We start from the raw sequence: 23,345 nt of genomic DNA, 5'->3' as shown, positions 1-23,345 counted from the left end.
AAATAAGAAGGAAAAGAAGATACTGTTTTCCTCTTTCAAGTAAAAATCCACCATGTAGTCCACTATTAATTCTCAGCATATTTTTAAAAGGCAATTTTCTATAGTGGGGTTTTCTCCCAAGCCTGATGCTTACAGAATGAGTGATTCATTTTGAAGGCATATCCTGGTATGTAAATACCATATACCTGTGTATGTACCTAATTTTATGACTAGTACACATACATATGGGCGTATTTTCCCACTTTTTTATTATTTAAAAGTTGCCCTTCCCCACAGGAAAGACTCATTAAGTGTATCTCTTGGGGGTAGATATCTTGTCCCCACCCAATTCTGCATAGAATCTTACTGAAAACTACACCATCATAAAGAAAAGTAGCTGACTACTGATTTTATGTGTGACAGGAGCTCTTGTTAAGATATACAAGTTTAAGTCTATATATTAATTTGCATGCATATACTTTTTAAGTAATTTTAGAAACTGTTAGAAGATGAAATGAATGTATAGTTTGTCCTAAATGCGTTTTTATGACAATATTGTAACATAACTGTAGAGAGTAGGGAAAAATAGTTGAATATATACTGTACATAGAATAAAATCTAGAAGTTGTTTTTAGGGATAATTCTGTTTATTTTTTATTTTATGAAATTGATGACCTAGTTTTCTTGTAATTTGCATCTTTATTCTGTAGGGCCAGAAAAGAAAAAAATCATCATTTAAGCTTTTCTGATTAATTGGACTTTCACTAGATGTTAAGTCCATGATGTGGAAAGCTAATTAAACTAAAATTCCTCTAGACTTTCTCTAAAAATGCAATGGGGATTGATATGTTTTCCTAAAATATATTTATTATAATAATTAATTGCTCTGATTTAATCAAATTCACATTTTAACTTTTTCTTTTACTGTTATGGTAATAACAACCTTGGTATTATTTGACCTCAAACTGTGCTCCCTTGCTGCACAAACTTTCAGGTTAAACTTAACGTCCCCTCACAAGATTTTCTTAAACATTCTTTTAAATTGCATATTTTTTAGACATTTAAAAAATTATTTTAAAATTTACGTAAAGTAAAATTTATTCTTCCATTGTACACTTCTCTGAGTGACAATGCATAGAGTTTGTGTAGCTGCCACCACAATCAAGATACAAAGAAGGATTGTATGTTATGTGAATATATCTCAATAAAATTGCATTAAAAAAAAAGAACAAAGCAGCTCATCACCCCCAAAATTCCTCAAGCTGACCCTCTGTAGTCAACTCCTTTCCTCACCCTGAACCCCTTGACCACCACTGATCTATTCTCCATTTCTGTGGTTTTGCCTTGTCCAGAATGTCATATAAATAAAAAATTTATATGATTTTATAAAATTTATATGATTTTATAAAATCATAAATTATGTTAAGCTTTGGTTTTAACATTTGATTTTTTAGGTTTGTTGGCATTCCATATGGTTTTTAAAAAGCACTGAATACTAGTATTTGCAAAGTACATATAAGTATACTTTACTTCCTTTATAGTACTAATACTTAAATAATTCTTACATTCACAGAGTTCTTTAGAATTTCCAGCATTCTTTCTCATTTGTGATATTGTTTCAGCCTCACAATAATCTTGTGAGATAGACAGAACACTTATTGTTATCCCCATTTTCCACATGATGAAACTGAGATTTAGATAGGTTAAGGAACTTGTTGAAATTTATATAGATAATGGTGGTAGAAATGGGCCTTGTGCCCAGGTATTCTAACTTCAAATATAGCTATGTTTTTCTCATACAGGTGTTATCTGTCAATCATTGGTTAATTTGGGAAAAACACTGAATTTGGAACATTAAGTTTCTGGTATATCTGCCATGTTACATTTGACTGAATAACATAGATATCATTCCTTCCCTTTTCTAAAAACCTTCTACTTTACTGTTTTTTTAAGTATGTTTAAGTGTGTGTGTGTATGTGAGTTAAACATTTTCACAAGGAGGAGTTTATTTTAAACTTCATTTTAGTGAGGCTGACTTGGCTTGTAGAATAGAAATATTTACACTTGCCAGAGAAGTTGTGAAAAAAAATCTCACACCAGGATCCTAATATCTTTCTCAATCTCTTGTGTATAAACAAACTGGCTAGTTTTATTTAAAATAATTTCAGTTAGGGTAAATATATGTTTGTGTTTTTATGATGATAGGAATACTAAATATTTTCTCCTAAGTTTGGCAAAGAAACAAGGAAAAAATTGTATGATTAGTAATATATAATGGCAAAGCTATCACAAGTGTTGAATTCAATTTTATTTTAGCACTTAAGCAAAAAAAAAAAAATTCTTCTCTTATTAGATGGCGGGGGGTGCATAGAACACGGGTTGTAACAGGAAATTCTTGAAACATAAATCATGTTTTCTGGGCACAACTAGAACAGCTAAGGCAACAATAAAACCTTCCCCCAGCAATGGGAATTATTTTCAGGCCACATTTTAGATTCAGTGGTGCAGAGTCATGAGCTTGAATTTTTTTATTTGTGGCACAGCTGTCAAATAAAACATTAACTAGAAAATTTGTTCTGTCAAAAACGGCATATTCTAGTGCTTGTGGTAATATTTGATATTAATGTGTGGAGAGGTGGACTGGTATTAAAGGAAACAAAAAGTAAAGGTTGAGGAACACTTATGAGATTATCAGAAAATAATTTACCAAAACGAGCAGCAGGTATTTATATACCATGATTTATTTAGGAGGAGTGAACCTCAACCCCCATTGCAATAACAAATATTGCTGAGGAACGCTGCCAGAACAGGAGAAAGTAAACTTAAAAAAATAATGTTTTCCAGAGTTGAGCCCAAAGTATAAATTGTAGAGAATAAAGTTAACTTGTATTAAAATATGAAACCCTTTAGATGTAACTACTTAAAAGTCTCCCTCATTTCGATCTCTGACACCCAGTCTAAAATTGTTTAGTCTTAAAATTCTTGCTAATCCAACCCTGTTCTTTTCCTTAATAATACGTGTCACTATTCATAATTGCATATTTATTTGTGTTTATTTGTTGAATGTCTGTCTCCCCAACTAGATAGTAAACACTATAAGGTCAGGGACCATGTTCACCACTAAGAAGACCTAATGCTTGGCATTAGTAGGTTATTTAAATATTTGGTGAATGAAAAATAATTGTGATAAATTTGGAGGCAAAAATTAAAACGCTAGGATATCTTGGTTAAAAAGAAACCACAATGACTGAGTTTACATTTTCCTAATCTTGACATTAAAGATATAAATGATATAGATATAATGACTTAATTAATGAGAATTAACATATGAATCTGGAAAATTCTGCCTCTATATTTAATCCATCTCACTTTTACAGCTAAATCTCTCCACTTTGTCCTCACATGAGTTGGAAATTAAGTAAATTACAGAGTGAATAGCTGCTCTCTGCAAGCCTCCTAGTGAACATGGAATGCCTGGGTTTTCTCAGCTCTGCCTCTCTAGTACCTAGTTAGTTGTAGTTATTTCATTCATTCTCAGTCCTATAACCAATTGAGTTGATGGGTTTCAAAACTTAAATAACGAATAACCTATTTGAATCACTCTTTTAGTTTACATTCTCTCAGCATTTAGGTATAAGCTGTGGCAGAAGTCACTGCACATACTCTATGATCAAAAACATGATTTCAATCTGGTGTATTCCATTTCTTTCAGTAGTTAAAATATATCAGTTTAACCTTCAGTTTTCTAATTATTAAAAAGGTTGTGTTCAGTGACCTAACTTTTGCCTTATCCTATTTAACCTTACCTATTTTACCACTAAACCTCTCCCTTTTGTTCTTCATATGAATTGGAAATGAAGTGAAAATCATTACATTTTTAATAATTAACTGGATATTTTTTCTTTTCCATTATTTTATTCCAGAAAATCTTGAATTCTTCTTACCACACTTTTAATTTATTGATATAAGCTAATTTTTAAAATATGTATCAATGTGAATTTAAAACATTGAAGAAATTCAGAAGTAATCACCTGTTTTGACTGAAGTCTTCTCCCCCTTAATCAGAGGAGAAAAAAATATTTTATTAATTTTGCAATTTTAAGAGTTAAGTGGATCTGATTTTAAAGCTACTAGTAGTAGATTGTGTACAAGACTGCCACTCATGAGTGAAAACACTATATTTAACTTTCCATCTGATTTAAAATATATTTCAGTATTTTATTTCCTAATTTGCAGCCTTTGTAATAAGCTTCAGATTTGTTAAAGTCAATAATTAAGAAATTAATACAAATGCTTTCTTGGTTATATTTATTGTTATCTTGGAAAGTTAAATAATTTAGATGCCAGTACTTAATTGAGACCTTAAGCTTTTGAGTAGGCTATGATGTGTTCCAAGTTAAACACATAAATTTTTTAGGCATATTAATTTTTTTCAGCTTAGTAGTCTCTTTTTGTGAACATCTGAATTATATTTTTATGACCCCACTGAGATACTTATTTAAAAAAAAAAAGAAACCCATGCTAAATATTAAGGTTAGACAGTCTGTGACATATTCATTTGGGGAGTCTATAGACATTTCAAAGGAAAGTGTTAGTTAGAAACTATAGTGATGGGATGGCGGGCTACTATACATATTTAATTCTTTACAAAGGTTTGTGTCGATAAGTACCACCTCTGGTTAAACAAAGATTCTAAAAGTTAAAGGTTTAACTTTTTATCAGATACCTTTATGTGAAAATCCTTCCTGTGTTTGAAGCCCTAGCATAGAAACTTGACTGAGTTCCCCTCCCTTCCCTCTTTTTCCAGAATTACCTTTGGATAAACTGCCATAACCTTGATTTCATCATCACACCCCAAAGAATTTTCATCACTCAGACAATTATAAAAAAGAAAGAATGGCCTGGCTCAAACTGCAATCAAAATAAATTAGTCCTTTTATCAAAACTTACTTCATGTAATCCTGATTTGAAAATGCAGAAGCTCTCCAAAGTAATTTCTGTATTATCCTAGTATTAACTCACTTTTAAAAAATACACTGAATCTTCATAATTCAGAGACAGGTTTGTATTAGTGAAGTCTGAGTTACAGAGTAAGGCAACTAAGTTTTATTTTGTTTTGTTTCAAACCTATAAATATAGAGTAACTGAACAAATCCTTAAAATGGTTCCAAATCAGGGTTCTCCTGGGTCTGCTTTGTAATTTGTAGTAGCCATTTACACCAATATGGTTTCATGGTTCTCAAATATTATTGATTAAAATAATTTTTAACATATGCCTTTGAAAAATGTTATTCTCACTAGTCAGTGGATTTTTTCAGGTTGGACCAGGTCAAATTATTATAAAATCGGAATTTTCAGAATTTGAGTTAATACGTTTTTATCTCATAAGTGATATGGTCACTAGAAGTTTGTTTTTTAATGGCAATTTTTAAGAAAATTATTTGTATTTCAGGAAAACTGATCCAAGTGGTGTTTGGCCATTGGGCTGTCGTCACTTGCCTCACCCGTTCTGAATCATATATTGGGGGAAATTGCTACATTCTCTCAGGATCACGTGATGCAACTCTTCTACTGTGGTACTGGAATGGAAAAAGCAGTGGGATTGGCGATAACCCAGGCAGTAAGTACACCTTATTTTATAAGTAAACTTTTATAAGTGGCATATAATAACATTTTGCCGTGAAATTACCTTTTGCTTTATGTTGAAAGTGAAATTGAATTAGCAAGTAGTTTTAATCTCTTAGCTGTATTTTTAGAAAGACCTAGATAGTCTTATTATTGACATTTTGTGACCATTGATAATTAAAATCCAAGCATGAAATCCGTTTTTCATTTTATAGATATTTCTTATGATCTGAAAATGCTAGTCTTCGTTGGAAATGGCTATAACCAAATAAAATAGAGGTGTTTCATTCTTGAACAATAAGAGATAACATAAATGAGCCATCACCTATTATTTTGTTTACCGAATTTATATTTTAAAAGAGCAAAATAAAAATGATAATTTCATGGAAACAAACTGGTCTTTATAAAAACATGGTTTCATTTACATATTAAAATATAAAACAGATCATACAAGGCCAATATGGAATATTCAAACTGGCTTTTGTTTTTTCAGATGGCAAATGAAAATGTTCACCAACAGCCTTAAACATCTTTATAAAACTGCACTGAAGGCAGTAAAACAAAAAATGTTTAACCATTTAAAATTGTAATTCACATAAAGCAAAAAAGGAAGCAGCTACCATTAAAACCAAGCACAGGCAGCTGCAGAAAAGAAATAGCTTTAGAAAAACACATTAAGGAGTAGGAAAAAACAATTAAAGGGACCACCTGAAAAATGAGAATTTAATTAAAATGATTATGACAACACTAAAGAGTTCTTGCCAAAATAGCTTTAGAGTTTTACTTCATGAGGTAGAACACTTTAACTGCTCTTAAATATTTACAATTTCTTAATTTAAAGCAAGTTGCAATATATTTAGTTAAGGAACGATCATGTTGTTCCTGATTATTTTACCTGAAGAGTTTTAGTTACTTCTGTCACTCAGCCCCAAATTGCAAAACAATCTGAATATGTTTAAGTCCATCATATTTTGGATTCACTTTGTAAAGCTACATGTAAATGTATAATATTTGTATAAAAGCAAAACCTTTTTTTAATTTAGTTAAATGCCAGTACAATTTTAGAAGAAGTATATGCAAAACATTTTTAAAGCTGTTTCTTGTTTATTTGTACATTATAGACTTTGATGTGGTAGGTAAACAAAATGAACTAATATATATTTCTTACTTTAATCAAAACAGGGATAATTCCCCACACAGATAGGATATGAAAACTAATTTTAAATCAGTGATGCTATGAATAATATGGTCCTTGTGACCAGATCATATTTCAGTGTGTATGTATATATTTCACATATCTACACAGACATCTCCATTTCATAGGTAATTGCAATAAAATTTTAGAAGATGTAAATTTCAGGGACTTTGTTTTTAGCATTCTTTTGAATTTTGCAGTAAAATTTTAGAAGATGTATATTTCGGGGATTTTGTTTTTAGCATTCTTTTGAAAAGTACCTCATGCTCATTTTAAGAACTCTTTTGTGTTCTGATTTTTCTTCCTTTCTCGCCTTTTAGGATGAATGACTACTTTCGATTTCTTTTTCCTGTTTTCTGTGAATCCAGTTACTGAGATTCACTAAATTATCTCAGGCAAACCTATATTTGACTTAGATAATAAATCTACCATCTTTTTATTTATCTTGAAATATTTAGGAAAACCTTCCCTAGAAATTGAGCTTTTTTAGGTAGATGTATTCTCTCCTTGAAATCATTTAAGATGTTTCATGTAGTTATAGCAATCCAAACAGGGAAGAAAATAAATAAAAGAGATAATTGTGGGGGGTTTTTTGTTTTTCTTTTTTTTTACTTACTTGATCTAATCATGTTCTATACATTATACCTGGTCATTACCAATGTATACGCTGAGAACTAACTAAAGAACATTAGCTACACTTGTATATAATTCTGGTTGCATTTCAGAAATTTAATATATTTTAAAATTAGAATACTTCAGCTTTTCCAGAAGTTATAAAGTATGATAAATCACTCTGCAAATGGCTTTTGCATGAGTGTCCTCTAAAAAATTTGAGCAGTAGACTGACCAAAATCTAGAGTTTAAGTTAAAAAAAAATCTTAAATTCTAAGCTTTGTTGTGGTCCTTCTGTCTTGTCTGTAAAGAGAAAGCAACAATAGTAACTGACTTAAGGTGTTATCAGAAGCACAGGATGCTTGAGCAAATAAATCACCACATAAACACCAGCTTGGAAGCTGTTGACATTAGAGTATATTTTATTACATTATATTTTTTATAAAGTCCTTCATCTGTATCCTCTCATTGTCTTCAGTGTGCTAGACATTAATTCCTAGTAATGCTAGTAATGAAAATTTAAAAAAATAAAAGAATAATATAATAGCACATCTAATAAAAATTTTGGAAAATTGTAATGTATCTTGACAAAATTAAATTACGTTTCCCAAAGTGAACCTCGCTTCTTTCTGGCCTTTTGTAATGTCTGCTGGCCTGATTTAATTTTACTTTATAGCTTTGAAAGGTGAATCTGGGAGAAAGACAAATAGGCACTTTTTCATATGAGAATTTACACATACTGGAATGGAAAAATGAACAAGTCAGTCTAAGCTTTTCAAAAAAAACTACAAACAAACAAAAACAAAGACATTTTTACCGTGTGCAAACTGTATTGGGAATATTCATGCAAGCTGATTCGGATTTTATAAGCTTCTGGCTACTGATGGCTCCACGGTGCAGCCTCTGAAGTCAGAGCTTTTCGGATGAGGAATTTAGCTTATTCTATTTCCTATATTGTATCTCTTAGACATGATATTAATGACCTTTATTAAGCATCCAGTCTTTTGTATACAGATTATTGCAATATGGTCTATAAATGCACATAATGCCTCAGTTTAAATTTTCAAATTCAGATTTTTTTTGTTTCTCGCAGGGAAAATAGGTACATGAAAGAAAACTAGGCTATTGCTTTTTCTGCATTTTATAGTTCTCATTTGAGGTATTTATTTTTTTTTATTTCAAAAACATGAGAATTAGCTAATAATTTTACTTATCAGGTCATAAGCCTATATACCACTTTCTCAAAATCTAATATTGATATATATGAGGTTGATAGCATTATTATATTTTAAAATATTATAGTACCCAAGATTAATAAGCATATTGCTCGGGCAAAATCAGGCTAATTAAAACTGGATAAACCCTATATATAGTATAACTTGGGGCTTTTTAAAAGGACACAGTGGTTTATGAAATCTGCCTAGATTACATGGCAAAAGCCTTGTTTTCTTATATAGCAGATAGTTTTCCTTCTTTGACTCTATTGTCTTGTGATAGTTATCTCCTATGGAATGCAATTTGCTCAATGGGAAGAAAAATTAAAATAGAATTCCATTTAGTTGTGGATGTTTTCTAATACAGTTAACCAGGAACATTTCAATGAAAGATTTTTTGTACTTGGAAGCATGGCATCTCTCTTTTGCCTTAGTATTCTTTGTGTTTTAGGATTAAGTCTTGTCCACCAAAATGCTTTTCCTGAGATGTTCATTTTTTATTCAGAATAATGCTATCACCCGTTTCCAGTTTTTAAAGAAAATGTTCCCTAACTCATTCAAATGATTTAAATATTTTAAACTTTAAAAGGACCTTACTTAGAAAAGCAATATGAAAAAGCACAAAATAGTTATTTATTCACTAAAAATTCACTAAAATCATAAACTGGAATTTTAAAAATTAAAAGCTTATTAAATATTTTTAGGTGCCCTAGTAATTTTTGCAAAGCCCCAGTGACTGACTGACTGAGGGCGTGGCATAGATTTGTGTGTGTAGTATTTCAGTGAAGTAGTTTTCCAATCTCACATTCTGGTTTTGATTTGATTGAAAGGTGGCATTTTTTCCCCTCTATGCAATAGACATGCTAATCTATGTCAGCTTTCTCCTTTATGGGAATGGCGTCTAGTTAGGAAAAAAAAAAAAAAAAAACAATTTAAGTTTTTTCATAACCAATGAGATTCTGTTCCTTAAGAATATTTCAGCACCGTTAATTAGAAAGAAGGTTTTATTAACCATAAGGCTAGCACTAACAAACCACAGAGCTGTTTTTTAAAGTACTGTATGCATAGCTGCCCTGCTTTTTCTCTAAAACTTCATTTTGTTATACTCTCATCAATCACTTAAGTCATTACCGTAAATCCTACTGTTGTTAATTTTACTAGTATCACCCTAATGAGACATTCCAGCTATAATTAAAAATGAATTCTAACTTTAAGGCATTCTAAATTTTTATTTTAATGAATTTAGAATGATCCTGCCATATGACCATAAATACCACTGATATCCACATAGACTACTCGTCAACTCCTAAGAAAAGTGGTTTCATAATATGTCCAGGTGTGAATTATTTACTGGTTGCCTCTGTGCACATGTGCTTATGCATATGTTTATATTTGTGCACATATTTAGGTATTATATCCTTTTTTATCATAAAGCCTAATAGGTTTTACCAAAGCTGCTGATAAATCCTTATTCTTTGTCTTGCCAAAATATAGGTGGATGGAATACAAACATTATTACTTTCCATAAGTAGGTGTCCTAGAGCTCCATCTGCTGGATGCATTTGGGGACTTAATTTTGGTAATGTGAAAATTTGTGCACAAGACAGGTGTACCTCATTTTTAATTTTGATGAATTTTTTTATGGGTCACAACTGTCAAGATATGTATATTTTGTGTTGAACCATATGAGTCTGTAAAAAGAAATCATTTTCTTCCTTTTTTGCCTCACCCTAACCTGTATTTGGAAACTTTACAGTAAATATTTTAAGGATATAGTAAAACAATATGTGCCTAATAAAGCATAGTTTTTATAGCTACGAACATGGTTTTCATCACAATTTTTTGTGAGATAAATTCTCATCTTTTAAAGAACAGGTCTTCAGTAAGCCATAGTAGAGGAAAATTGTTTGGGTGATATTTTGAATTTAGGTTACTTATGTTCACTAGATTCTGAGTATGAAAGCAGTGTTTGAAATAAGTGGCATTTTTATGCCTGGAATATGACTCCTAATTTGTTTTTTTGTCAAGAACGTGAGTCTTATCCTATGTATCTCATTGGGAGCTTCCTCTGTGGCCCTAGTTTTGCTGTACACTGTTGCACTAACACTGCGATTGCCTTGTATTTTTCTGTTTTCCTTGAAGAATTCAGCAAGTAGGATTTTGAAGTCAGTATGTTGGCAGTGTTCAAGTTCAGGTGACATTAAAACTACATCTATGAAATTCTCCAGAAGGTCCAGGATGTTTAGTGCTCCATGATGTAATGCAGGCCTTTGAGTTCCAGCAAAACAACTCTGTATTTACTGCTTGTTACTAATAGTAGATGTGGTAAAAGGGATTATATTCATATGGCAAATGAATACAACCTTAATGTGCACCATATGCAAAGTGGTGGGGTGATGGGCCAATATATCACATTTATTTACCTTGTTTGGTTGCAGAGAAAAATGACTATACCATTCAGCCCGTAGGCTATTGCCACATAAATATGAGAACAGAACTGATGATTTATGCCTTTCAATTAAAACTGAGTGTCTTCATATGTAGACTTTAATGCTGCCACACCAAAAGAAAATAGTTTGTCCAATACTTATACTCAGATAGGAAATTTAATTTCAAACAAGTGCTAGAATTATTCTAAGAAAGTATAGGTTCCCTATAGTCCACTAAGTATCACTGAATAGGATCTCAAAGAAAATTTTGAGTGTGTCGTTTTTTCATTTAATTGAGAGACTGAATAGACCCCAATATTATAAGCTACTTTTTTTTTCTGAAAATCTAAAAGTGAGACTCTTCTGCATTTAGAATAGTGCATAATTGTGTGTGTGTGTTTTGTGTGTGTATGACACATTACTGTAAAACTACTAAGGATGCATTTAATTAAGATCTCCTGAAATAACGTATTATCTGACTTTACTACCTTCCCAAAAGTTAATTTCTTTGGAAAAAGTGAATGGCAGCTTTGTGCTTGTGTATCTCAAATTATATTTTAGATATTACTGAGAATTTGTGAAAATAGAACCATTTTATATGAAATTCAATACATTAATGACTCTGATGAAATCTTTTACAAAGCAACAATTATCCTATTTTTTCTGATTACCTCAATTTCCATGTACCATGCTCACACATATATTGCTTTACAAAGCAGCAGTTTTGTAAAGTGTTTTTATTAAACAATTTTTTTAATTCACTTTCTTGGTCATTTAACACTGTCATTACCTAATTGAGTATATAATTGCATTTCATTTACCTGCTAATTTTTATTCATTCTCTCTCTCTCTTTTATGTAATTTTTCTCCCATTTGAATAGGTTTGGTCAGAGAGTTCAGATTTTGGATTTAAAATATTTTTAGGTGGAAAAAAATCTTTTTTTCCTGTGTGGCTTAAGGCTACATGACTGTTGGGCTTTTCAGCTTTTATTCTTGTAACTTATAACTTTCTACAACTGAGAGACTACTTTATTTCCTTTGGATGAGTGAGATCAAGATGTTTATAATAGCTAAACCCTCTATAGTTTTCACTGTGTACATTGCTTATGTATCTTTAGCAAAGGAACCCTACAAATGTTGAAGAAATATTACAAAGAATTTTCTGTGATTTGATTAGTGAATGGGTAAAGGCTAGATATTTAGGATAGATAGATTTAAATAATTTTCAATATTAATAAATATTCATAAGGATCATGCTGTTAATGTTGCATATCGACAAATCTGAACAGAATTTCATTTCAATAGTTTTCTAATTATCTGCATTATTTTTTGGAGGCAAAATTTTATAATTTTTATGTTACTAGACAACCATACACAGCTCTGGGAGCTATAGATGAACTAGAGCCAAAGACAAGCCTCTCTATGGGGAATCAACAAATGAAAAGTCTTGGTCTCAGAAAAGTAGGAGAAAGAAGCACATTAAATAAAGCATGATGAGTCCCCAGAATGAAATACTATACAGCCATTAATTAAGGTATTACAGATTTTCATTTTTGACATGGAAGAATATGCTTCCTGTTTTACCAATTGTAAAAGATCACCAAGCAACAAGTATATCTTTTAAGTATCTATGTCTTTATGTCTATGTGTGTATACACTTATAATCTATATATATTTATACATGGAACAAAGTTAGAAATGATAGCCAGCAAAATAGTTAGCATTTCTTGAAATTAGAAGTATATTTTCTCCTTGATGAGAATAAAAAATAATGAGAATGATCTCTAATTGGCATTTATGCAGCATAGGATCAGATATACTTTCACTGAAAGAAGTGTCTATACCAGACACTTTCTACTACTGCTGCTAGATAATACTTAATGGGTGCTCACTGTTTAAGAGGCACCATCCTACAGTACTTTACATATTAACTCAGTAATCCTTATAGGAGCCTTATATGGTAACCACTATTATCATCCTCATTTTATAGAAGGTGGACACAGCGATTACAAAAATATCTTTACTTTTTGCTCTGGACCTCTAGGCTCATATATCTCCTTACTAGAACTTTCCCAAGAAAGGTCACACAGCTAGGAAGTGCTGAAGTCTAGATTCAAACTCAGGTACTCTAGGCCAGAGTCCCATTCGTAACCACTGGACTATACTGAATCTTCTGATTTAATTGGATTATCATTTGTAGAGAATTTGATGCAACCCTGTCGCTAAAGCACTCTAAGTATAAGTGAGGGACATACAGAGATAATTTCATTATACTGAGGGTTTTCTGACAGTATGTCATGGTAGGATTTGGTATTTTAAAAATTTTATTACAAATTTTATTGGTGTACTTAATAGTACACAAGTATAGGTAGTACATACTCATTGAAATCCATTTTCTAATGTACTCTTAGAGGATGGTTCTGTTGTCATAAACTTTTATATATATCATAGAGAAAGGAGGAGAAAGGTTGTAAATCAAGAACTTAGTTTCATTTATAATTAATACTTATACCACCATTATCTTGTCTTGTATTAATAATTCTAATATTATTTACAAGAGGAGCCTACCAAAATTTACTGTCTGATGGTTGTCTCACCCTAACTATATGTTTAATCAGATTAATATTTTTTCACCAGAGACCATACTGAATTGGGGGGTGGGGGTGGGGTAGAATTAGAATGAATTCAACAAATTTAAAATAGTTTCCCTTTGTATGGTATTATAATTCTAATTGAAAAATTAGAAAGTTAATGGGAAAGGTTTAAGAAACATTTAACAGCTAACCTCATTTCTGCATCAGCAGAGCCATTTCCTTTCTTGATTTACCATTATGGCAAGCCCCATGAGAAAGCTGAGCATTCAGTTTTCACAGGAATGTTTTGTGGTAATCAAAATGTAATTAAATTTGGGGGAAAAAAAGCAATAAAAATAGAAGTATCCACCTTTAGGAAATGACTGGCATATATTGTATAATATTTAGATTTTTTGTTTTTGGTCTATATAACTTCATTATGTATTCTTCTTTAAACAAGCATATTTTCTCACATTTTCTTTCAAATGAGTAATCTATTGAAATGATATTTTGTTACAATGTCAGGTTTCATATTTTGTTTTACCTCTCTAAAAGAATTCAGATGGCATTAGATTTTATTATTGTGGAAAATTATATCAGTTGTTTTTATTTGAGGACTTTATTAGTTAATGTTAAATATCAATTGTGTACGCAAATTCAAATTATAGTAAGTAGTTTGGATTTTGGTGCAGTGTTTTGAACCTCAACAATTACAGATATTTGTAATTATAATTCACAGGTTTATAGTAAGGTTGACAAAACCTCATCCCATGACCATTTAAAATCAAGTCATTTTCAAATACAAGGCCGTATTTTATTTATTTTCCTTTTTCTACAGTGCACTGCATATAATGTATACCCAGTAAATGTTATTAAATGAAGGAATAAATGAGTGAACAAATGGGAAATGTTAATTTATGGGCAAAGAGTCATAGAAACTAAGTATTGATTGGAAGAAATAATTTTATTTCCAAAAAACTAAGAATGGTGAACTGTTAAACCGTACTTCATTTCATAATAAATGGTATTGAATAAAACGGTGACTAAATAAAGGGGATTCACTCTCTGCTATAACAGCCACATATTTAAACCACCCATGAGAATTTTGCAGTACATTTAAGTGATTTGATTTTCTTAAGACTGAGAAGAAATGCCTGAAATACCAAAAACTTCACTCATTTTTTTAAAAAACTAAAAATTTGCCAGAAATACATGTCAGATATACCTTTACCTGGATTATTAATCCGCTTTGCCTTAAAGGAGACAGACCTTCTTTTTTCCTTCTTTTTTTTCTTTTTGGCTTTCTATATGTAATTTTTAATGCAATTTTATTGAGATATATTCACACACCTTATAATCCATCCCAGGTGTACAATCGGAGGCTCACAGTATCATCATATAGTTGTGCATTCATCACCACAATCAATTTTAGAACATTTTCATTACTCCAAAATAAAGAAAAAAGAAATAAAAATAAGAAAAATCACCCAAAACATCCCATACCCTGTATCCCCACCTATTATTTAAATATTTTTTGTCTTTATTTTATTACTCATTTGCCAATACACTGGATAAAGGGAGTAGACAGAACTTTAGAAATAACATTTTCTCATTAGATCTTTATGAGCAAGATACTAGAAAAATTACTGTTAACTTTTCTTTCAGGTATAATTTAAGTGGTTTAGAGTCCATTTGATAGAGAAATATATTTAATATTATGATGGCACCACAAAAAACACTTAATAAAAAGATTTGCTATTCTACCTAATGGTGTTAAAACATTTCACCTAATGTTTTAAAATATAGGTCCAAGATTATATGGACATTATGGAGCGCTTATGCCATTTAAATTAGGTTAGGTTGTTAATAATGGTCTCTGTAAGTTAGCACTGTAATTCAGTATTATGTGCTGAGAAGAGCACATCTGTAAAAACTGGGGTATCCTAGTATTTGTGACAAGATTTGGACTGTCTTTAATCGCATTTGACTCGTTCATCTTCCTTTAGGGTCATCCATAAAGATGCGCTGAGTATCCTTTTCAGCCTTTGGTTAGGATTTGCATCAATAGTCATAAACCTGCTCTCAGGACAAAGACACCCTTTCCTTTGAAGTAACTGCTCAAGCTTTTCAAAGCAATTCTAGAAGTTTGTCCTCTTTCCCTTTTTATTTTTCTTTAAGAAGAGTTTGAAGTGTAGCCCCTTAAACTAATAGCAAGATAAATTTTTCTCTCAGCATTATTAAAAGCCATGACCATTTTTCAAACAGTACAACGTTAAATCATTCTTAAGAGAAGCTGTTCTCCTTTATGATCTAGCTTTTGGTAGATACTACTATCTCAGTAAACAAAGGTAAAGACTTTTTATATCCATTAACTAATGAAAATTTTTATCAAAATTAACCTGATGTTTTTCAGAAGACTTTTTCAGAAGACTTTTCTGTTTCAAGACTTCAGTGAAAAATGGTGATAGTTTGGGGGCCTTTGAAAAAATAATACATGGCCGATATCATCTTATTTGAGCTGAATTTTTTCCCTAGATATTAACTATATGGACAGACATAGGAGGGACAGATTTAGTTTTATGCTGAATAAGAATGAATTATATGGTTTGTAGAGTTTATTTCTAGGCTTCCTGGCAGAAATATACAGAGATATGTAGGGGTTTTGCCTTGCCTTTCTGTGAGACATTATCACCTGGGCTCTGCGCTGATCCAGGATGATATAAAACAGTGTAACTTAAGAGAAATAAAAAGATAGATTCTGTGAGTCACATAGAAAGCCTGTGTTCTTCCTGACCAGCCCCTCTTTCCTTAGCAATTTCATTCCTTATGGTTCTCAAAATGTCTGTTGAGCTTAAAGAGTTTGGACTCATTTGATTTAAATCCCATACCATATAATTTCAACTGTTATAGTAATTTTTTTTGTTGTTACAGTAAAATTTTAACATTTAAGACACTTGGTTTATTGGAACTTAAAAGAATCCAAAAATATTAACTTTCAGCACATTTTTTGATCAGAAACAATATGAAGAACGCTTTATCTGTACAGCAGATAATAAGGGGAGTACAAAATTCAGTCTTTAAAAATTGGAAACAGCACTTCTTAGAGAAAATGATCTGTCTCCTTATATTGTTATATGTGGCCCTTAGAGGCTATTAATGTACATTTCTTATAGGTGAGGGAAGTTAGGTAGCATGCTCTTTATACTGGAAATCCAGTGAGAGATTTTAAAACCAGTTACCTGAGAACTAATGATGTCTACCCCTTATGCTTTTAATTTGTTGTTTTTCTTTTTCTTTTTCCTTTTTTTCCCCTGTATTTCCTGAACTGTCTAACCTGCTTCCTGGATTAGGAAACATTTTGCCAAACTTTGAAGCCAGAGTCCTAGCATTGAACAGTTCCTTATTTAGAAGTCAGGCCCAAGTAAAAGAAAAATCTTTTTTCAGTCTGTAGTGTGTCTTCTGATTATTGTAGGGGAAAAATGATTGATATGGTTTGGATTATTGGTAAGTAAGAATTTGAAAATAAAGCCCACTTAAAAAAATCTTAATTATGAGTTTACGAAAAAGAATTTATATTTTAACCCACTTTCTGGGTTAATTGTAAAGCTTCCTGAACTTTAATTTTTAGTCATGGAAGATTCTCAATAGTTCAGTTCTTTTAAACTAAAGAAATACAATTGACAGCAGTCTTCCCCCTTTCCTCACTCTGACTCTAAGAAAATATTGTTAGATCTAGAAAACAAAAATTAGCATTGGCATGCATAAGTGACAGTATCCTCTGAGTCTACCATTATCCATCTGTCCTTTGTTTATTTTGGCTTAGACTTAGATTGCTTTCAGTTACCATCAGTTTTACATCAAGCTTTTGCTTTCCACTGAGGAAGTCCAAGACAATTCAAGTTAAAATACAAATCTCACCATCCCCTCTACCCCCACAATGAAATGGTAACTTAAGAAAATAAAAAAGGAACAATCACACTGAAAATAGATTCCTTACATCTTAATGAGTTTAATTGTTGATAAAAAGTTGCCAATAGATATAATTAGAAAAAATAATTAGACAGTAATTTCAAAAATAACATTGTATTTTCATGGAATGCAGAAATTCTTGGGAAAGAGAAAAGCCATGAATCAGGGCCAAAATATTTGTAAGAACACAGTGTATTTATTTCTAACTTTTGTCGCAAGACTTACCTCTAACAGAGTTAACTTTAAAAAAAAAAGTTAATTCAGATTCAGTCGCCTTATTCACTGCTGCTTTTTTTTTTTTTTTTTTACAAATTTCCCAAATTTGCAAACTTTTAAGGGAAAAAAAATACAAAAATAGCTGCTCTTGTGACATTCTTTCTGCTTTAGAAAATGTCAGTTAAACTTTTTAATTAAGGTAAGTTTCCCTCCCCAAATACATTTTAACCAGAATCAAATGAAGCCAAGCACCTTATTCCACTTCTCCCCCTACCTTTTAGTGTGGCATTTGAGGCTCCCTTTGTCACCAGGCAGGTGTGCCAGCTCCATCTTGACTGCATGCAACACAGAGTGGTACAAAGTTTTCCATGAATCCTTTTGGGTTAAATTCCACTCAGAAGTCCCTAAAGTAACTGAACGCCATGAAGGGTACTGTGCAGTATGTACACCAATAAAAGCATTGTAATAATTATGCTCCTGTGGATAACATGCTGTGGTGGGATGGCTGGTTCAACACAAAGTCTATAGGCTCTAGGTGAAGTAGGCCTGGAAGTGTGGATGCCAGGCCCCCTCCACAGTAGAGATGACTCATCTCTTTTTTTGGGGTGGGGGGGGGTGGGGGGAGGGAGCTTAAAAGTTCTCTGTGTATTCAGTAAAACCTATTTTCCTACACATATCCCTGCCCAGAAGAACACAGGGATATATATATATTTTTGTGTGAAATTTTTAGAGAACCAATTAACCCCACCTGAAGAACCCCTGATTTGGAGGCTGGATTAGTTTTTTTTGACAGTCAGAACTGTACAGTAGGTTTCTGATTGTGGATTTTCCCTGCCCACCTGATTTCTCTTCTCCGAATGGGGACTGCCCCAAGGATAGCCAAATATCTGATGTTAAGGAAGTTATTCTTTTCCCCAGAGTCCCACAGTTGGTGGTTCTGACCCACTTTCTGCACACATTTTCCTCTTCTGGATTACACAGTATCATTCATCAATCATAATATAAAACTAAGCAAAATCAAGGAAATATAAGAATGCTAACAGAATCCTGCTCTCTAGTCCCATTTATGTCTTTGTCCTTAGAGACTATTAAAGTAGAGAATTAGTTTAGTCTTAAAATAGCATTCTTCAGGCTAAATATAGAATCAGTTTATCCTTATGGCTTCTCATAGATCAAGCTACAAGTCAAGCCCATTATTGTTTCACTTATCTGTGGGGCCATTTGTGGTATGGGTTCCTCATCAACCAACCATTGTTTCCTTTTTTAGGCTTGGGATTAAGATTTTCTTTCTACCTGTGGAAACGTTTTGAAATGATCCCATTATTTGGATACTTCAACTCTGCCCCCTTATGCACCCCCCTCTCCTAATTTTCAATCACTATAAGTAGAATTACATGTAAGGTTTTGGTTCTACTGGTCTTTCTTGTTTGTTTCTTTGTTCATTAAATAAACCATAGAGAAATACACTCTGGGGAAGATAAATATATACACATATATATGCATATATATATATATATTTACAGCTGTATATATACATGTATCAGGAAAATATATAAACTTAATATATTTAAGAAAGAAGCTGCTTTGTGACATCATGAATGCTAGTTCTGACTGTCTTCATTTTGACTGGAGTCACAGTAGCCCAGAAAGGAAATATGAATTAAGCTGAAGTTCTCATTTTTATAATCATCCATCCATAAATCATCTCATCAAGGGGCTTATTTTTATATTTGGAAAGTATCTGAGGCATTTTAGAATGTGGATTCTGTCTTCTTTAATCCTAAGTTTTTAACCATTGTTTGATAAATCAGGTAAAGATTACTTGAAATTTAGCAACAGGTAGTCCTCAAAATCAAACCATAGCATATAGTTTAGATCTAGTCCTAAAATAGGATTTTTTGGACAAATTCCAGACTGTAACTAAAGATTTAAGCGTGATAGAAATTAGCTAAATGATTTAAATTGATTATTTAAGTCTGGGTGGTGAGGAATGGCTAAGCATGCATTTTATTTAATTTGTTCTTTTTATCTGTTTTTTCCTAAAGGTGAGACTACTACACCTCGGGCCATTTTGACAGGCCATGACTATGAGATCACATGTGCTGCAATCTGCGCTGAGCTAGGCCTGGTACTGAGTGGTTCTAAAGGTAAATCTGTGGTTCCTTCATAAAATGTAAGCTTTTCTTGGTGTCTTCTAGTAACAGATTAGTAAAGATGAATTTGGTACTTTTTTCTCTAAAACTGTGCTGTACTTACGGTAGCCATTAGCCACGTGGGCTATTTAAGTTTAACTTAAATTAATAAAATTAAAAATTCATTTCCTCAGTAGTACTTGCTACATTTAAGTTGCTCAATATTCACATGTGCCTAGTGGCTGCTTATTGGGCAGTACAGATATAGACTATTTCCATCATTGAGAAAGTTCAGTTGGATAGTCCTGCTCTAAAGAGATTAAGGTGTTTTCCAAAGATAATCCATTAATTTTATCATTTTGTGAGACAGGAACAAAGAACATCTTTGAAAATTTGTTTATTCTTCTGAACTTTGGACTGAGTTCCATCTCATACCCAAGTGGAATCTCCTGACCCAGCCTGTTTCAACTTCCAAATCACAGGGTTAGGCAGCGGCCAGAAGGGCATTGAGAAGGGAATGGAAAGATACTTGTGCTGGTTTGCGTGGAGGTTTGCTCTAGTGGCATCATCATACATTAAGGTCAAAGACATTAAGCATGCTTCCAAGAGCAATCAGAAGTTGACAGGAGCAGAACTGTCTCTAATTCACTGATTATTTCATTGTAATAGTCTGTCCTCCTCTCAGTCTCTGCTCTGAGCTGAGGTCTGTGCACAAAAAGTACCGTAATCTCATGTCTTTTTGAGTCATCTGGTGAGGAAGCATAGAATATTTGAGTCACCTCACCTGTGTCCTTAACTGTAATACCTAGTCCAACTAACAAGGCTTATTAACTATTTGAAGGATTGTGTTTAAAAATTTGGTTGGTCAGAATAGTGAAATAGTAATGATAGCAAAAATTCTATAATTATTGGCTTCTTTTTCCTTTTTATACCTAATAATTTCATACATCTTAAGCCAACATGAGTTCTTAGACTATATGTGATCCAAATTAGACATGTATAGAATGAACCTGCCATACTGCAAGCAGTCCTCGATTTGCATGGCAGTACAGGAACATAAAAATGACTGTATAAACTGAAACAAAGTGATCTTAATAATCACCTGGAAAATGTATGATTCTTCCATGATATTTAAAGCTTTTGTCAAAAAATTAAAAACTGTCCTACTCTCAGTTGCAATGTATAGGGATATGAAAAAAATAGTGTAAAATTTATTTAGAACACTGTAATTTAAAACATTAGAAACATTGAGAATTAAAGCTTTTTATTGCTTTGTGAAAAACGTATCAAGAGTAGTTTGATCCATGTTTGCTGCCTTCTTGTCATATAACTTATGATACAGAGCGCACATTTTTCTATGCCTTGGCAAATTGTCATCTTCCTTTCTAAGTTGGATCAGCTTCCAATATTTTTTCCTTTATGCTTTCAATGTCACGAAATATCCCCCAGAGTTCCTTAAATGTGAAGTTTTTTGCTGACATCACTTCTTTTGGGATGTTTTGTCTCCTCATTTTTATCAATGAACTTCTCTTCACTAATTTCTTCTGGCTGCATATCTACGGTCACAGTGGCAATGCGACCATTCCCATGGTCAGCTATTCTTATAACTCTATTTACATTTGATTCAAATTCCACACCCACCTTTCTTACTTTTCATTTCTTTATTGAATTTCATCTTGTTGGCCAATTCCTCTTTTGATGATCCATTTTTATAAAATGTCACGGGTTTATTACTGGTAAACAAGAAGGCAGCATAGCTACACACTTTGCCATCCATGCGTGATCTCATAACAGATGTGCAGTGACCGATCACCAACAGATTCTGAAAGAAGTGCCATGAGTGATGGCCGATAATGACATATATCTGTTGCTTATGTAGTAATTTGTGGTCTAAAGAGCTTGCAAGGAAGTTTGTACTTTATGCAGTTACTGAAATTTGAAGCATGGTGTTGGGGAACTGGTGTTATTTAAAGCACGATAACTGAAATTCATGCATATGGGAACAGTGCAAAGTACAACTTGTCTTTATCTCTGTTAAGAAGACAAAACACTTAAAAACTCAAGAAAAAAACAGGATTCATATTTTCAAATGGGCATGCTTTCAGTAGTCCTGTGAGGAGCGGGTAATGATTCCATGTGGCCACAAGTAATTTGGCCAGGATAGAAGCAGCACATACATCTTCAGTTATTCTGACTCATCACAGAAACAATTTTTATTACCTACTTCTTCTTTGCTTTGCATATAAATAGGCACTCAATAAAATAAAAAAGGCTCTGATATGTACAGGTTAGTGGTTCACCTATCCCACTCAGGCATCTTCATCAGTGGTGATCCTGGGGAGTGGGAGTGGAGGGTGCTGCTGCTTGCTTTGTGGGACAGTAGGGAGGTGGACTGTGGGGAATTGAATCATGTCCCCCACAGAAGGCATGTTCAGTTCCAACCCCTGGTCCTGTGGGTGTGAACCCGTTTGTAAATAGGACTTTTGAAGATGTTACTAGTTAAGGTGTGGCCAAACTGAATGAGGGTGGGCCTTAATCCAATATGGCTGAAGTCTTTATAAGCAAAGGAAATTGGACATGGAGAAGCCATGAGAATCTAGAAGCTGGAAGAGAAAGGAGAGGGCATTGCCATGTGGCAGAAATGCTAAGGAACCCCCAAGGATCATTGGCAATCAGCCCCAGAACACCACAGTCTTTGGGAGAAACCATTGCCATGCTGACACCTCAATTTTGGGATTCTCTTAGCCTCAAAATCATGAGCCAGGAAATTCCCATTGTTTAAGCCAACATACTATAAGGTATTTGTGTTAGCACCTGAAACACTAATACAGTTTTGGTACCGGAAAGTCAGGCACTGCTTTGACAAATCCCTAAAAATGTAGAAACAGCTTTGGAATTGGGTAGTGGGTAGAGGATGGAAAAACTGTGAGGAGCTTGATAGAAAAAGGCTAGATTGCTTTAAAGAGACTGTCGGTAGTGTTGGTACAAATATGGGCGCTAATGGTACTCTCCCTGAGGCCCTAGAAGGAAATGATAAATGTGATTGGAAACTGGAGAAAAGGTGATCCTTTTTGTAAAGTGACAGAGTACATGGTCAAATTGTGTTATGATGTCTTGCTGGAAGTGGACCTTACAAGCAAACTTCAATATGTAGCTGAGATTTCTAACCTAAGTGCAGAAGCTTCGGCCAGGCTTCTCTTTCAACTATGTAAAATGTGAGAGGAAAGGGATAAGCTGAGAAATAAACTCTTCAACACAAAGGAACCAGCAATTGATGATTTTAAAAATTCCCAGCCTATCCAGGTAGCATGCTCTAGAGTAGGGCCAGAAGTGGCTCTATCAGGGAGCTCCCTGAGCTTTCAGGAAGTGGGTCCCCAAGAGGACAGGGCCCCATGTGGGGG

General features: G+C 32.9%; 1 protein-coding gene and 1 long non-coding RNA gene across 4 annotated transcripts in view; one reads left to right on the top strand and one right to left on the bottom strand.

The window, feature by feature from the left end:
* Nucleotides 1–23,345, bottom strand: part of LOC119529925 — a 41,256-nt gene that overhangs the window by 326 nt on the left and 17,585 nt on the right. Inside the window, exon 2 of the long non-coding RNA XR_005215977.1 lies at nucleotides 18,087–18,147. This is a non-coding gene — a long non-coding RNA (uncharacterized LOC119529925). The remainder of the gene's footprint in view (nucleotides 1–18,086; nucleotides 18,148–23,345) is intronic.
* Nucleotides 1–23,345, top strand: part of LRBA (LPS responsive beige-like anchor protein) — a 1,009,660-nt gene that overhangs the window by 971,743 nt on the left and 14,572 nt on the right. For all 3 annotated transcript variants that reach the window (XM_037830797.1, XM_037830798.1, XM_037830799.1), the window contains 2 exons: nucleotides 5,432–5,599; nucleotides 19,858–19,959. In XM_037830797.1, coding sequence (XP_037686725.1) covers nucleotides 5,432–5,599; nucleotides 19,858–19,959 — 270 coding nt within the window. The remainder of the gene's footprint in view (nucleotides 1–5,431; nucleotides 5,600–19,857; nucleotides 19,960–23,345) is intronic.

This window comes from Choloepus didactylus, chromosome 3 (genome assembly GCF_015220235.1).
Source record: "Choloepus didactylus isolate mChoDid1 chromosome 3, mChoDid1.pri, whole genome shotgun sequence".
Classification (NCBI taxonomy): domain Eukaryota; kingdom Metazoa; phylum Chordata; class Mammalia; order Pilosa; family Megalonychidae; genus Choloepus; species Choloepus didactylus.
This window is presented reverse-complemented; position numbering and strand designations above follow the sequence as displayed.